The sequence below is a fragment of the Anastrepha obliqua genome, chromosome 6 (assembly GCF_027943255.1).
Source record: "Anastrepha obliqua isolate idAnaObli1 chromosome 6, idAnaObli1_1.0, whole genome shotgun sequence".
Taxonomy (NCBI): domain Eukaryota; kingdom Metazoa; phylum Arthropoda; class Insecta; order Diptera; family Tephritidae; genus Anastrepha; species Anastrepha obliqua.
The window spans coordinates 61,092,626-61,106,155 of record NC_072897.1 but is presented as its reverse complement, the minus strand read 5'-3'; the positions used below and the strand labels follow the sequence as shown (position 1 = coordinate 61,106,155).

General features: G+C 39.3%; 1 protein-coding gene and 1 pseudogene across 1 annotated transcript; one reads left to right on the top strand and one right to left on the bottom strand.

Annotated features, from left to right (window-relative positions):
- The first annotated feature begins 845 nt into the window (after positions 1 to 845).
- LOC129250599 (uncharacterized) lies at positions 846 to 9,917 on the top strand. Its single transcript, XM_054890206.1, has 3 exons — positions 846 to 968; positions 9,488 to 9,603; positions 9,659 to 9,917. Exons 1-3 carry the CDS (start codon positions 846 to 848, stop codon positions 9,915 to 9,917), a joined length of 498 nt encoding a protein of 165 aa, XP_054746181.1.
- Positions 9,918 to 11,700: 1,783 nt separating this feature from the next.
- On the bottom strand, positions 11,701 to 12,552 carry LOC129250598 (uncharacterized; annotated as a pseudogene).
- Between the last annotated feature and the right edge of the window lie 978 nt (positions 12,553 to 13,530).

Below are 13,530 nucleotides of genomic sequence, written 5' to 3'. Positions count from 1 at the left end.
CAATTACATTAACCGCAATCAATGCCACAACAAATCCACTTCTCGAAATAATTGAAAGGCAAAGTAATTACAATGGAGTTTCCTTACGATTTTCGAGATAATTCAACATTTTGAATTTAGCGATGAAATTAATAAATTATCGGAAAATAACGTACTTCCCTCAAGTTTGCCGAAATTAACTCATTTGCTATTACGCAAAAATTTGCACCTTGTGAAGGCATATATCCGGTTCCTACATTTTCGTAATCGCCGGTCCAAAGGCGTTGGTAGCGCTTCTGCGAGAAAAAATAGTCGAACTGTAAGAGAATGCATTCACTGTTTTCGTTAAAAGTAAAAATTGCAAGGTCAGATCATGGGCAATCTACCCGCCGATCGACTATTTCCTCAACGGTCCTTCACAATATGTGGGGTAGATTATTGAGGGCCCATTCACAGAACCTTAAAAATTCGCGTTTGCCCTCCCGTGAAAATGTATAGTGCCATTTTCGTGTGTTTCGCGTCAAAGGCAGTTCATCTACAACTTGTAACTGATTTAACTGCTGATACATTTTTTTCTTTCTCAAAAGGTTCATTGGGCGCCGAAGAATGCCAGCCAAAATGTACTGCGACAACGCGAGGAGCTTTATTGGAGCAGAGAGGAAACTGAGGGAGCTTCGAGAAGCCTTTCTGGCACGGATGCAGGAGATTCTCCAATAAGCCGCTGACGAAGAATTCATCTTCGCCTTCATACCTTCGAAGGTACCCCACTTCGGTGGCCTGTGGGAAGCAGCAGTGACGTCGGCCAAATATCTGCTGGTGCGCACCGTAGGCAACGCGCTGTTAACCGCCGAACGCTTCACGTCGAAATGGAATCAGTACTGAGCTCCCGACCGCTCGCACCACTAAGCAACAACCCCAACGACGGCGAGGCGCTAACGCCGGCACTTCTACTAATCGGTTGCCCCTTGCGAGCTTTGCCATCGGAGAAGGTACCCGACAACCCCAGCCACTGGTTAGAGATATGACAGCTTGTTTACTCTCTCAAGGAACACTTTTGGTGGGTGATGGATCGAGTAACGGCAACCGTTCCCGAAGCGGACGGGGAAATTCGCGTCGCAGATATCGCAACTAGGTCGGGTGAAGTGAGACGCCCTATCGACAAACTCGCTTTGTTATCGATGGAAAATGAAAATTGAAGGCTGTTCGATTCCTTCAAGGTGGCCGTTGTCAAGCCAGGTTCTGGCAAACATCGTAATAAAATAAAACATAATAAATTAAAATTAAAATTGAATTTGATAAATTAAAAATTATAGATAGAATTATAATTATTATGGCTAATAGAAATCTCGTTTGAACTTTTAAATAATTGAAATTAAATAAATATGTAAATATGTAATGGGCGCCGTGTCTGAATGGGCTCGTGCGTGACTACCATTCGCAATTCAGAGAAAGAACGTCGGTTCGTATCTCAGTGAAAGATCAAAAAATTAAGAAAAAGTTTTTTCTAATAGTGGTCGCCCCTCGGCAGGCAATGGGAAGCCTCCGAGTGTATTTCTGTCATGAAAATGCTCCTCTTAAAAAAATATCTGCCGTTCGGCTTGCGGAACAACATCAAGACGCACACCACAAATAGGAGGAGGAGCTCGGCCAAACACCAAAACGGGTTTACGTGCCAATTATATATATATATATATATAAACTATACTTAAGCTTAATATTAAGTTATATATATAAATATATATATATATAAATATAATATTACTTTTTCGCACTTTCCTTACTTTTCGTTATTTACTTTCGGTCATTAACTTTATTTCTACAGCTATTCTCTTATTTCTATTTGCCTACCTTTTTGCTCGCCCATACCCTCTGTAACTGTCTACTTACGTTTCCCCTATTCCTTTAGTCTTAGTTTTAAGCAGTAATATAAGAGTAGAATTTAATAGGGAATTTCACTTTTGAATTGTTTATCGGACGTGTGCGGTGTTCATTTTTAATCACGCAAACAAGCAATATTAGATTAATTTCGGGCTATGAGGGATATAAAGTTTTTAAATAATTTAAATATCTCCACAAATTAGTGAAGATTTTTCACTCATCCCTACGCTTTTTTCCGCTCGATTTATAATATAGTACACTGTCGTATTACCGAAAACATTTCAGACAATTCGTGAACACTTTTACCCAAGTGGTAATTATAATATAATAATTGCGTAATATCAAAGGATATCTCTTGGTAGGTACCTTAAAAAGGCAATATTTAAATTTGAAGGCCGAATAAACCAAATTTTTTGACTGAATTGTAAAACGAAGCATCAAAGTGATCATTGCACAACAGAGATAACGGTGAATCGAAGTTAATCATGGAACACACAGAGAACGTTAATGATAGAGAGAAGCCTCACAACTACGAGCAGTGTGAATTGTCAAAAATGAAGTGTAACCGCGAAGACTTTTCACCTCGCCTAACTCGACAGCAGAGAAGTTCTTAACCGAGCTGAATGCAGTGAATTCTGTCTTGAATTTGAATTTGAAGAGGTCGAGCCAAGGAGCACCAGGAGATTTGGTGGCTCCTAAAACACTCAGGCTAAAAAGCCCATTGTATTTAAAGCTCTGGAAAGGGGGTAGATAGTCAAGGAGTGAGGGAGAAAAGTATCAGAGAAAGAGATAGGAAAGAGTAGAGACAGAGATAGAGATAGTTAGTCCTGTGAGAATTTTCCAGATTCTTTGGCAAATCTGTATATATCCTTCAGTTTTAGAGAACGAATATTACTCGTTCCCATGACATCGGAACCCAATACTCGTAGTCGCGCTCTAGCAAAGGCAGGACACTCACAGAGAAAGTGCTCAGTGCTATCCGCCTCCTCCAAGCATGACAGGCATACCGGGTCCTCGATGATTCCAATGGTGGTCATATGCTGACCTAATGGGTTGTGTCCTGTAATGATGCCGACCATCAACCGAATATCTTTCCTTCTAAGTTTTAGTAGAAAGTTTGACAGTTTTCTGTTCGGACTTGTCACAAAACACTTTGCAGTTCTGCAGCGTTCTAGACCGGACCATCGCTCTTTATGTAGATTGCCTGCATAATCGTTGATCCAATTCTTGATTCCTGCGGCACTGATTCCGATTATTGGCTCTGGCCCCTGTGGGGGCATCGTTTCCTTGAACACCGGAGTGTCCCGGAACCCATATAAGTACAAGCCTGTTTTGCCTTGCGACAGAATTGAGCTTCTTCTTACATTCTTGAACAATTTTTGAGGTTTGCTTCGCGTTCTCCAGGGCCTTCAATGCACTCCAATCTGTTTCCCGCTCAGGAAGATAAGGAAAACCTTATCGATTCCCTTGTCACTATCCGACTAGCAATATACCAGCTGTACCTAGAGGTTCCACCGTTGCCACCGTCATTGTTCATGTCACTCTCAGCTTCAGAGAGAGTTCTACTACCCGGAAAATGGGTTTCGAGTAGAGCATTAAACGTTTCCGATTTGGAAATGGTGTATGAACCATCAGGTTTTCGAATGGAATCCAGCCTTACTGAGCGGTCTAAATGAAGGACCTTACAAAGTCTCGCTGTTTCCCTCATTTCTTCGACGTTACTGCAGAAATTTCTATAGTATTCAAGTTTGGCTTGCCGTACTTTTTTCTTATCTTCTCTCTGTGTAAATCGATGATTGGCCCAGTCCTCTTCTGTTTTGGTCTTCAAGGCCTTATTAAGAAGTTTCCTGGACCGTACACGAAGTTTCGACAGTTCAGGGTTCCATCAAGGAACCGCTTTCCCCTGTCTGCTTTGCCTGAGTGGATACAGTTCCTCAAAGCAATTGATTAAAGTACCTTCTAATTTCTTAGTAGCATCTTCAATCATTTCTGCTGATTTGAGTTTTTTCAGGTTTGGTAATCGCTCTGTTACAAGCTCACCATACCTGCCCCAGTCCACATTTCGAGGATTCCTACCGGAAGGTATTGATATTGTGTCAATTCTCAGTCGGAATTCGATAAGACGATGATGAGAAAGAGAGTCCTCTTCCAAAACTCGCCATCGGTTCATTTGATTTCCAACTGACCTATTGGTAAGTGTTAAATCAATCACCTCTTGTCTCCTTCTGGTCACAAAAGTTGGTTTGTTACCAGTGTTTCGGATGACCAAATCGGATGACAGGATAAAATCCAGTAACTTGGGACCTCTGGGGTTGCATTTGCTTCTTCCCCACACAATGTTCTGTGAATTTGCGTCACAGCCCACTATTAGCCCCAGATTATTGGATTCTGCGTATTTGACCACTTCTCTTAGCTACCTCGAAGGAGGTGGCTGTAAAGAGTCGTAGGGTAGGTAGGCCGAAACTATGATAGCTTCGACACTGTTCCCACTTTTCAAGTACTTTATTTTTGCAGCAACGATATCTCCGGAGCATAGTTCTTTTAACATCGTGTGTTCGATCAACCTCGGCATAATAATAATAGCTCGCGGTCTCACATTCCCTTCACAATGAAGTATTTGTCCCCACGACATAGCACTTAGACCACAGATACGCTTGTGACATACCCATGTTTCTTGTATAAGTATTATGTGTGGGTTTGTTTGCAGTTTTGCATGCCTACGGCACAAGAGAGCCGTAGACGCTTTGCTATGCTGCAGGTTTATCTGTGTAAATATTACTTCAGTCATGAGACTGAGTATATTTACGCTTTGTCCTCCACCTTATCCTGGACACGGAACTGGATCCGCCCCAGATGTAGGTGAGGATGGCACGCGTACTTCGACTTAAGCACCTTGAGGGACCCAAGATCGATACCCAGTACCAGGTGGGAACCCGCCTCCGAAGTGGTAGCGGATTTCTGCCTGGTGCACGAGTATACTCTCCAGAGAGTCGTGTCAAGATCCTTATTCTGAACACGGATGCGTTTGAGGAGTTCTGCTGAATTACAGGAGGGACCCGGAATCCAGACACTCGCTCATACCAGCCTTTCTTGGCTACTCTCAACAAGAATGAACTTGCTGTTTTCGCAGGCTGGAATCTTTGCTATCGCTTTTTCTAGCCATTTTCGGGAAAAAGCATTGGAACAGTGCACCTTTACGATGCCGTCCATGACGCTTTTCCCCTCGGTATGTATCTCCACCGTCATTGCCTTTGCTGCCATTCTCGCGAATGATTCGCCAGACGTTGACGGAAGAGTGACATTCGACATTTGAGGTCCCTTAGCCTCTGCCTTGTCAGGCAAAGGTTTGTCTGCCTTGGATTGGGTCGAGGATGCAGGCATTTCCGAATTCAGTCTCTCGACTTTCCTCTTCTTTGCCTTTCTCCTCTTCCCGGTCGTTGGCACAGACCCTGTTTCGTTTCCGGAAGAGCGCAGCGCTACAGAGGAATCCTCTGTTCTACCACGCTTTCCCGTTTCCGTTACAGGTGTCGAAGTTGACGGAGCTTGAGCCCTTGCCTTAGCTGGTGCTTCGGCTTGCCCCGCCTTCTGTCTTCTTCGTTTGATCTGCCTTGCGGTTAGACCAACACCTGCGCTCGAATCTCCAATAACTTCGGTCTTTTTACCGGTACTTACCTGATTCACACCAGGTTTAACCGTTGTCAAAGACTTACTCGGTACCAGAGATCCATCTGAGTCTACTGAGAGATTGTCCGCCATGTCCACATCCTCCACAACTTGTTCAGTTGCTTCAGATCGTTTCGACGGCGGTGTATCGCTCACACTCACTCGGCTCTCCATTGGCATAGCCAATGTGCCATGTTTCACCACTAGTAGTGCGCTTCCTCCGGAACCCTGGGTGTCAGTTCCGGTCATAGGGGAATGTGGGGTTCGGGCCTGCACATCCGATGCCCGAGCCGTCGATTGCTCGACGGGAGGATTTCCCAGAAGTGGGTTACCTCGTGCAGAGAGATCCTTGTTTAGCCTCCACATTGTAGGAAAATGCATTTTATACCTCCTGCCAGGTTGTCGGTACGGTACTCTCCACATAGTACTTGGGCGGCCACCAATTCCGCCGTTCCGCGGTTGAGTGGATACCCAATTCCTATATGGAGCTGCCCTCTTAGTTCGTGGTAAGTTAATCTCCATAGAAAGGGGTTAACTCGCCACTTAAGCCTCATCCCCGCGGCAAGGAGACCGACATGAATTCTGTCTACTGCAGGCCAAAAACGGAAAACAAATCCAAACAATCGGTAAAAATGCCAGATCATATGCCAATTAAACTGACACTAAACATATGTACATAGATAGAGCGCAGAACGAAATGGAAAATACAAGCCTGCTACCAAAAGTAATGCTTAAAGAAAACTTGACAGTGTAATAAAAATGTCTGTGCTGAAGACAACAGCAGAAAACACTAAAGCCGTTTTCAAAATCGCTTGGTTTAATATGAAATGTTTGAATGCAAGGAAGCTTTCCTTTAAATATTGGAATGATCTCAGAAAATCCAACCAAGCAGACGACAAGCACAAACATTTGCAGGCAAAGCAATTGTTTAGGAACACATGCGAGAAAGCGAAGAATGATTATTATGAAGAACTGGAAAAGAGAATCAATAAAACCGCAAATTCAAAAGAATGGTGGAGCCTTGTCAAAGAAATAAGAGGAGAATCATTTAAAGTTGGTGCAGATATTACGACATCGGAGTTCAAAAACTATGTTCAAGCCTTATTAAATCAGCCCCAGTTAACAAAAGATATTCATTATGCAGCTGCTTTGCATACAGATACGGAGCTTGATAAAGATGTAACAATAATCGAAATCCAACAAATAATTAAAAATGCGAAAACAATCAAAGCACCTGGAGAAGACAGAATACATTATGAGCTAAAAAAAAAGAAAATGCAAATATAGCAAGTAATTATCGGAGAATATCCTTTATGAACTGTACCGCAAAAGTTTTAATGGAATTGATTAATGCAAGACTTACAAACTGTATGGAAAACATTAACATGCCCACTGAATTTCAAGCCGCCTTTAGAAAAAACTACTCAACGGTGGATAGCATGTACAATCTATAGTACATTTAAAGTTCAATGAAAACAAAATGCTTAATACATACCTTGTGGATTTCGAAGCGGTTTTCGACAGGGTACCCAGGAGGCCATTAATTTACAAATGGCAGATGGACTATCCAACAAAATAACAAATCTGATTGAAAATATGTATTCGAATACGAGAACAGCAGTTTGGACATAAAGGGAAGTATCAGATTACTTTGAAACCGGAATGATCTACATACATGGAATGATCTACATACATGGAAAAATTGTGGTACAAAGGTGAGGAAATAAAAGTGGTAGCAGAATATAAATATCTTGGTGTCTTTCTCACATCCAAAATGGCGTTTTCTAAATATGTGCAGGCCAGAAATAATTCAGCAAAAGCTAGCATTAATTGTACATAGAGCAATTTCTCATCTAAGCCATACATCTGATACAAAGCTAAATGGAAGCTCTTTCAAGCTGAGTGTAGAGCCCAAATCTGGGGTTATACGCTGTTCGAAGAAGTAAATAAACTTCAGCGTTATTTTATTAAAGAATTTTCAAATTACCTGATTTCACCCCGAATGATGCAATAACGCTAGAAACTAACCTAGAAGATAGCTACTTATATTCGTTAGAACTACATATGAAATACATTTGGAAAACTATCTATGAATACAACAGCAGTAGGCTCCCGCACAAACTTACACAGTGCATATTACGAAAAATCGTGTTTTGGCTCAAACAACTCAATGACTTAGGTAAGGATTCGGCCTAAAGCTTGAAGAAAACATAACTGCTACGGACTGGCAGGATCGCTGTATCCGGCTTTTATCAAACATTAAACTAAAAAATTTAAAAATACAAAACAAAAAGCATTGTCAAACACGACACGAATATATAAACACTTAGAGCACTCAAAAGGAGAATCATACCTTAGAGAAGATATGCGGCTACGTGGAAAAAATTTGCACAATATGCAACTCAAACGAAGAAGAAGATATGTATCACTTCTTAAGAAAGTGCCCTGTACTGAAGGAAATCAGACAAAGATACTTAAATGCAGCTAACGACGCGGAAGTAATACTATATATATACTTAATGACCAAAATTAGAGGACACTAACTGGTTTCATATACTCAGCTTGGCACTATAGATATGTTCTTATATCAGAGTTCAATTATTAGTTAATTTAAGAGCTGTGACATCATTATTGTCACAAACAGTTTTATTTACTTCTTTATTTACTTTAATATATTAATTGAATCAAATCAATTATGAACCCTCATTTTTTATAAATTACTATTTACTACTACTGCAATCGGTAAAAATTTCAACAGATTGACGCGTGTGTGGCGCAGTTAGCAAACCGATTAAAAATTTACAAAAATGTTTGTGAACTTCCAATTGGTTGCGTGTGTGTGACGCGAAGTTCAGGATTTTCCTCACTTCTTTTGAAATTTTGAAGTGTGCACATGAGCGGACAAATGACAACATTAAGCAAAACATTTATTGAGGCAGGCCCATTGTCTTTATCTACTAGTATCTCTCGTAATGTAATATAATTATATAAATATAATAATTATGTAAGTATAAATATATTTGTAAATAAATAACAAAAGTCAGCCATCATTGTGGAAAAATAAGAGCGGTGAATATAAAGACATAAAATGTAAAATAGTGGCAAATTTTATTAGAAAAATATATAGAAGTACACCATAACGCTAATATAGAAAGTGTGAAGAAAATCTTCTTCTCCCCTCTTGTTTTCAAACACAAACAAATACCATACATGACCATCATTTTTTTCTGTCTTCGATGTTCACTCAGCAACGCACAGCGTGAAACTAAATGCTGAAAACAGCTGAAACTAAATGCTGAAAACAGTGAAGGCCGTAAACGCAATCCCGACTCAGCTGTTTCGATCAAACTAATGAGAACCCCATGTAAACGAAAAGTTCCTTCCTTCCGTATCGTAGTACCGTAGATTTTATTTCACGATTATTAAAAAAATTCGGTAATACCGATCCAGCTGATTGCTCTCTCACCACACAGTGTTGCCAAGCAGTAAATTTTGAAATCATTTACAAAATAAACTTAGAAAAATGATAATTTTTGATAAAATAGCTTAAAAATACTGTTGAATAATGTTAATTATAGATAAATGAACTATTTGCATTTGTTGGTTTTTGGCTTTGGTTTATTAAACAATGAAAAATTGTAACTGATAACGCGGATGTGTGAAAAAGTGTGTAAGCAAAAATATCAATGACAACATTGTGTCGATACAAGCAGATGCATATGCATATATATTCACAAATTTGTGTAGAAACATATTAAACACGGAAATGGCGCTGAACGGCGAGCATCTTGTATCGCTAGTACAAGACAAAAAGGAACTCTACGACAAGAGCAATCCTTTATATAAGTTCCAGGGAAGGAAAACGTTGATATGGGAACAGATCGGAAAGGATCTGCGCACAAGTGGTGAGTGGGAGCTATGTTTACTAGTATTTCAAATTTCATAACAAAGTTATTTTAAAGGTTAGCTATGCAGACGGAGGTGGTTAGCTCTTCGCGATCGGTATGGCAGAGAAGCCTGGAAATCAGAAGCACCATCAGGCAGCGGAGCAGAATACCAGAGGCCGCATGTTATTCCTCGACCGTAAGTATAGTTGGAATATTTTTATAAAGCGATAACTAATAATGTTTTCTTAAAGAATTAGGTGCTCACAAAATGTGTGCCCAGAAGTAGCTTCGCTTACGCCTTCAACTGCTTCTTCTATGCCCTCACTGTTGCCACCAATAGTGCCACCAGAAGAGTTTTTTGATGATGTAGATTCACCATTGCCATCAACATCAGCGTCACAGTCACAGCGACCTAGTGGAAAAAAACGCGACAGAAGTACTGAGGTTGAGAATGACATCTTGGAAGCAATCGATCTCTTGAAAAAGAGATGCATAGAAAAAGAAAACTAATCAGAGGACTCATTCGGTTATATGATTGGCTCAATGGTTGCCAAAATGAGTGTAGCTAAGCAAGCCCGGGCCATGCAGAGAATCCTGGAGGTGATATTTAAAATAGAGCAGGAGCCGGAATGAGGGTTCGTAGTTTTTTTTTCTTAGTTTGAATTTTTTTTAATTTAGTTTTATAATTCGTTGAATTTTTTTTTATTTTTATCTTAATTTGAATTTTTTTTCATTTAGCTTTATAATTCGTTGAATTTTTTTTTATTTTTATCTTTTATTGAATATTTTTAAGTTTACTTTTTAAGAATCTTTGAATTTTGAATTTTATAGCATAAGAAAAGAAAGAATTTGGAATATGAATACTGTGATTTTGTAAATATGTAAACTTTGTACATATGCGTATACCTGAATACTGTGGTTTTGTAAATATATAAACTTTGTAAAGGGTGTTTTTTTTAGAGGTTAGGTTTTCAAGTTGGCACTACTTTTTTCGTAGATGGTCTTTTTGACAGCTGTCACTTGATTTATGCTCAGTTTGGCTTGCCATTTCATAATGAATAGACTTACACCTGAACAACGTTTGCAAATCGTGCAAATTTATTACGAAAATAATGGTTCGGTTCGCGCGACGCATCGAAGAAAATTTTGTTCAGCGATGAAGCTCACTTTTGGTTGAATGGGTATGTCAATAAGCAAAATTGTCGCATTTGGAGTGAACATAATCCACAAGCCATTGCTGAGACGCCGTTACATCCTCAAAAAGTCACTGTTTGGTGTGCTCTATGGGCAGAGGGAATCATTGGTCCATATTTCTTTAAAAATGAAGCCGGCCATAATGTTACAGTCAATGGAGAGCGCTTAGGGCCTTGATTAATGACTTTTTCGTGCCTGAATTGGACGATGTTGATGTGGACGACCTTTGGTTCCAACAAGACGGCGCTACATGCCATACAGCCAACGCAACAATCGATTTATTGAAGGAAACTTTTGGTGAGCGCATTATCTCGCGCCGTGGACCAGTCGCGTGGCCTCCAAGATCGTGCGATATAACACCGCTGGACTATTTCTTGTGGGGCTCTGTGAAGTCGCTTGTCTACGCAGATAAGCCCAAGACGATTGACGTCTTGGAAGAGAATATTCGGCGCGTTATTGCTGACATGCGGCCCCAATTGCTGCAAAAAGTGGTGGAAAATTGGGCCTCTCGGCTGGAATTTATTCGAGCCAGCCGCGGCGGCCACTTGCCCGAAATCATTTTTAAAACATAATGGCAAACCCTTATCTTTATAATAAAGCTAAATTCTTGGCCATAACATTAAATTATATACATTTTATTTCATCTTGAAAACCTAACCTCTAAAAAAAACACCCTTTACATATGCGTATACCTGAATACTGTGATTTTGTAAATATGTAAACTTTGTACATATGAGTATACCTGAATGCTGGGTTTTTTAAGGATGTAAACTTTGTACATATGCGTATACCTGAATGCTGGGTTTTTTAAGTATGTAAACTTTGTAAATATGCGTATACGAGAATACTGTGATTTTTTAAGTATGTATACATTGTACCTGAATTTTGCAATAATAAAAGAACTACTTGAAGAATGAAAATATTTCAAAATATTTTTAATTGCATAAATTTACAGTTGGACTTTATATTTGTAAGTATATTTATGTAAATAAATTGCATATCTAAAAGTTCGTAAATAAAATTCATAAATAAATAAACATAAATAATAAAATAATTCATTATATGTATATATTTGTTTCACTTCAAATGTGTTTTAATTTTATATGTAGGGTCCGCCAATGGAAAGGTCTATGTCATTTTGGTATGGTAAAGCTCATTCATTTATGAAATAATCAGCAAGCCTATCGCGGATATTAAATGCATTTGTTGAGGCTCTCCGAATTGTAGTCCGTATACGTGCTAATGACGATTCACTATTTATTTCTCGTCGCCATTCCCCACAATGAACGATTTTTCCTGGTTCTTGTCGATCAACATAATTTTCAGGGCAATACCAACGATTGTGATCGTTTAAAATTATAAAATTGTGTAAAACAATGCAGGCTAGCACTACTTTTTCGCAATTTTTAGGGTCACATTCAATCGTGGTGCGAAGAATTCTCCATCGCGCCGTTAATATTCCAAAGCTTGTCTCTATTACTCTACGCGCTCTTGAAAGGCGATAATTAAAAATCCGCTTGGTTCTTGGTAAGTTAAAACCGGGATATGGACGCATCAAGTTTGTTCTCAATGGGAATGCAGCATCACCAACGAAAAAATGTGGTAGTGGTTGGGGCGATTCCATAGATATTCGCGTGGGAGGCGGTAGTGGCAAAGTATATTGCATCAAGTTCTGTGCAAATGATGAAAGTTGAAAAATGCCTGTAAAATATACATACCTATGTATTAGGTGAAATAACTTATTACATTTAAATTTTATTACCTCCGTCACTCTGACTACCATAACTCTCGATGCTTACTGCAGTGAAGTATACTTGGCATCACAAACGGCCATCAGAACGATGCTAAAGAATTTTTTGTAGTTGTAATACATCGAACTTGACTTGGCTGGACATTTGATTGCAACATACTTGCCATCGATTGCACCAACACAATTTGGAATGTTCCACATATCAAAAAAATCCTTTGCAATATCCTTGTACTAGGATTCTGTAGGTTCGCTAACGTAAACTGGAGAAAGTAGCCGCCAGATAACTTCACAAGTTTCCTGTATTATTTCGCGCACAGTCTTTGCACCTAACTTATAACTCCATGCAATGCTCTGCACAGATACACCTTGTGACAAATATCTAAACAACCAATAAGAAATAAATATTTATCGAATTGAAGCCTCGCTTTCTCAATATGCATACAGCAAAACTACAGATAGTCTTTCCTCAGGACCAATCCGCTGTTTTGGTTTCCTCAAGGAACTGCTCACTAATTTTAAAAGCAGCTCATACACAGTTCATACACAGGCCTTGTGTGTGAAAACAATTCATCAGGCTCCAATGTTTTCATTCGGCGGAACATTTGGATTTGATAACCACTTGTGCCCCAATTCCTATTTAATGGCCGAACTTTATACCTTTGCACTTTTTTTGGTCCTTGTATTTTTTATATAAAATATATAGTTGAAATAAATTAAGAAATAAGTCGCAAATTTCGATGTCTTCTTCATCCTTTTTGTCACCGATGGATTTTGTAAATATAGTTTGTATGTATGTAACCAACTAAAACAGCTGTTATCTACGGGCTCAGTTTTGTGCACGGTAAGGGACTGCGGTAAGGGATTCCGTGCGGTCTTCACTGTTTTCAGCAAAAATCGTCAACAAATCCACACGTGAGTGGCAAAGTTTCAACCGATTGTTTCGATTTGTTGTCCGTTTGTGGCCTGGATTGGCTCTGCGCGGTTTTTGGGTTCTGTATGAAATCAAATTGCCGACGGCATTTTGAAAATCTTTTGAAGGTGCATTTCTATGTTCCTTAGAACGAAATTTTATTTTTATGCATTTTCTAAATTGTATAACGCTTTGAAAATTAAAATAAATAAATTAAAAATTTGATGAAACCCATATGCATATATAGGGCAACTAAGCAAAAGTTCAAA

Coding starts and splice junctions, on each gene's coding strand:
- LOC129250599 (XM_054890206.1), top strand. CDS start 846: ATGGAATCAGTACTGAGCTCCCGACCGCTCGCACCACTAAGCAACAAC. Junction 969..9,487: donor GAGCTTTGCCATCGGAGAAG/GTACCCGACAAC, acceptor TTTAAAGGTTAG/CTATGCAGACGGAGGTGGTT. Junction 9,604..9,658: donor CCGCATGTTATTCCTCGACC/GTAAGTATAGTT, acceptor GTTTTCTTAAAG/AATTAGGTGCTCACAAAATG.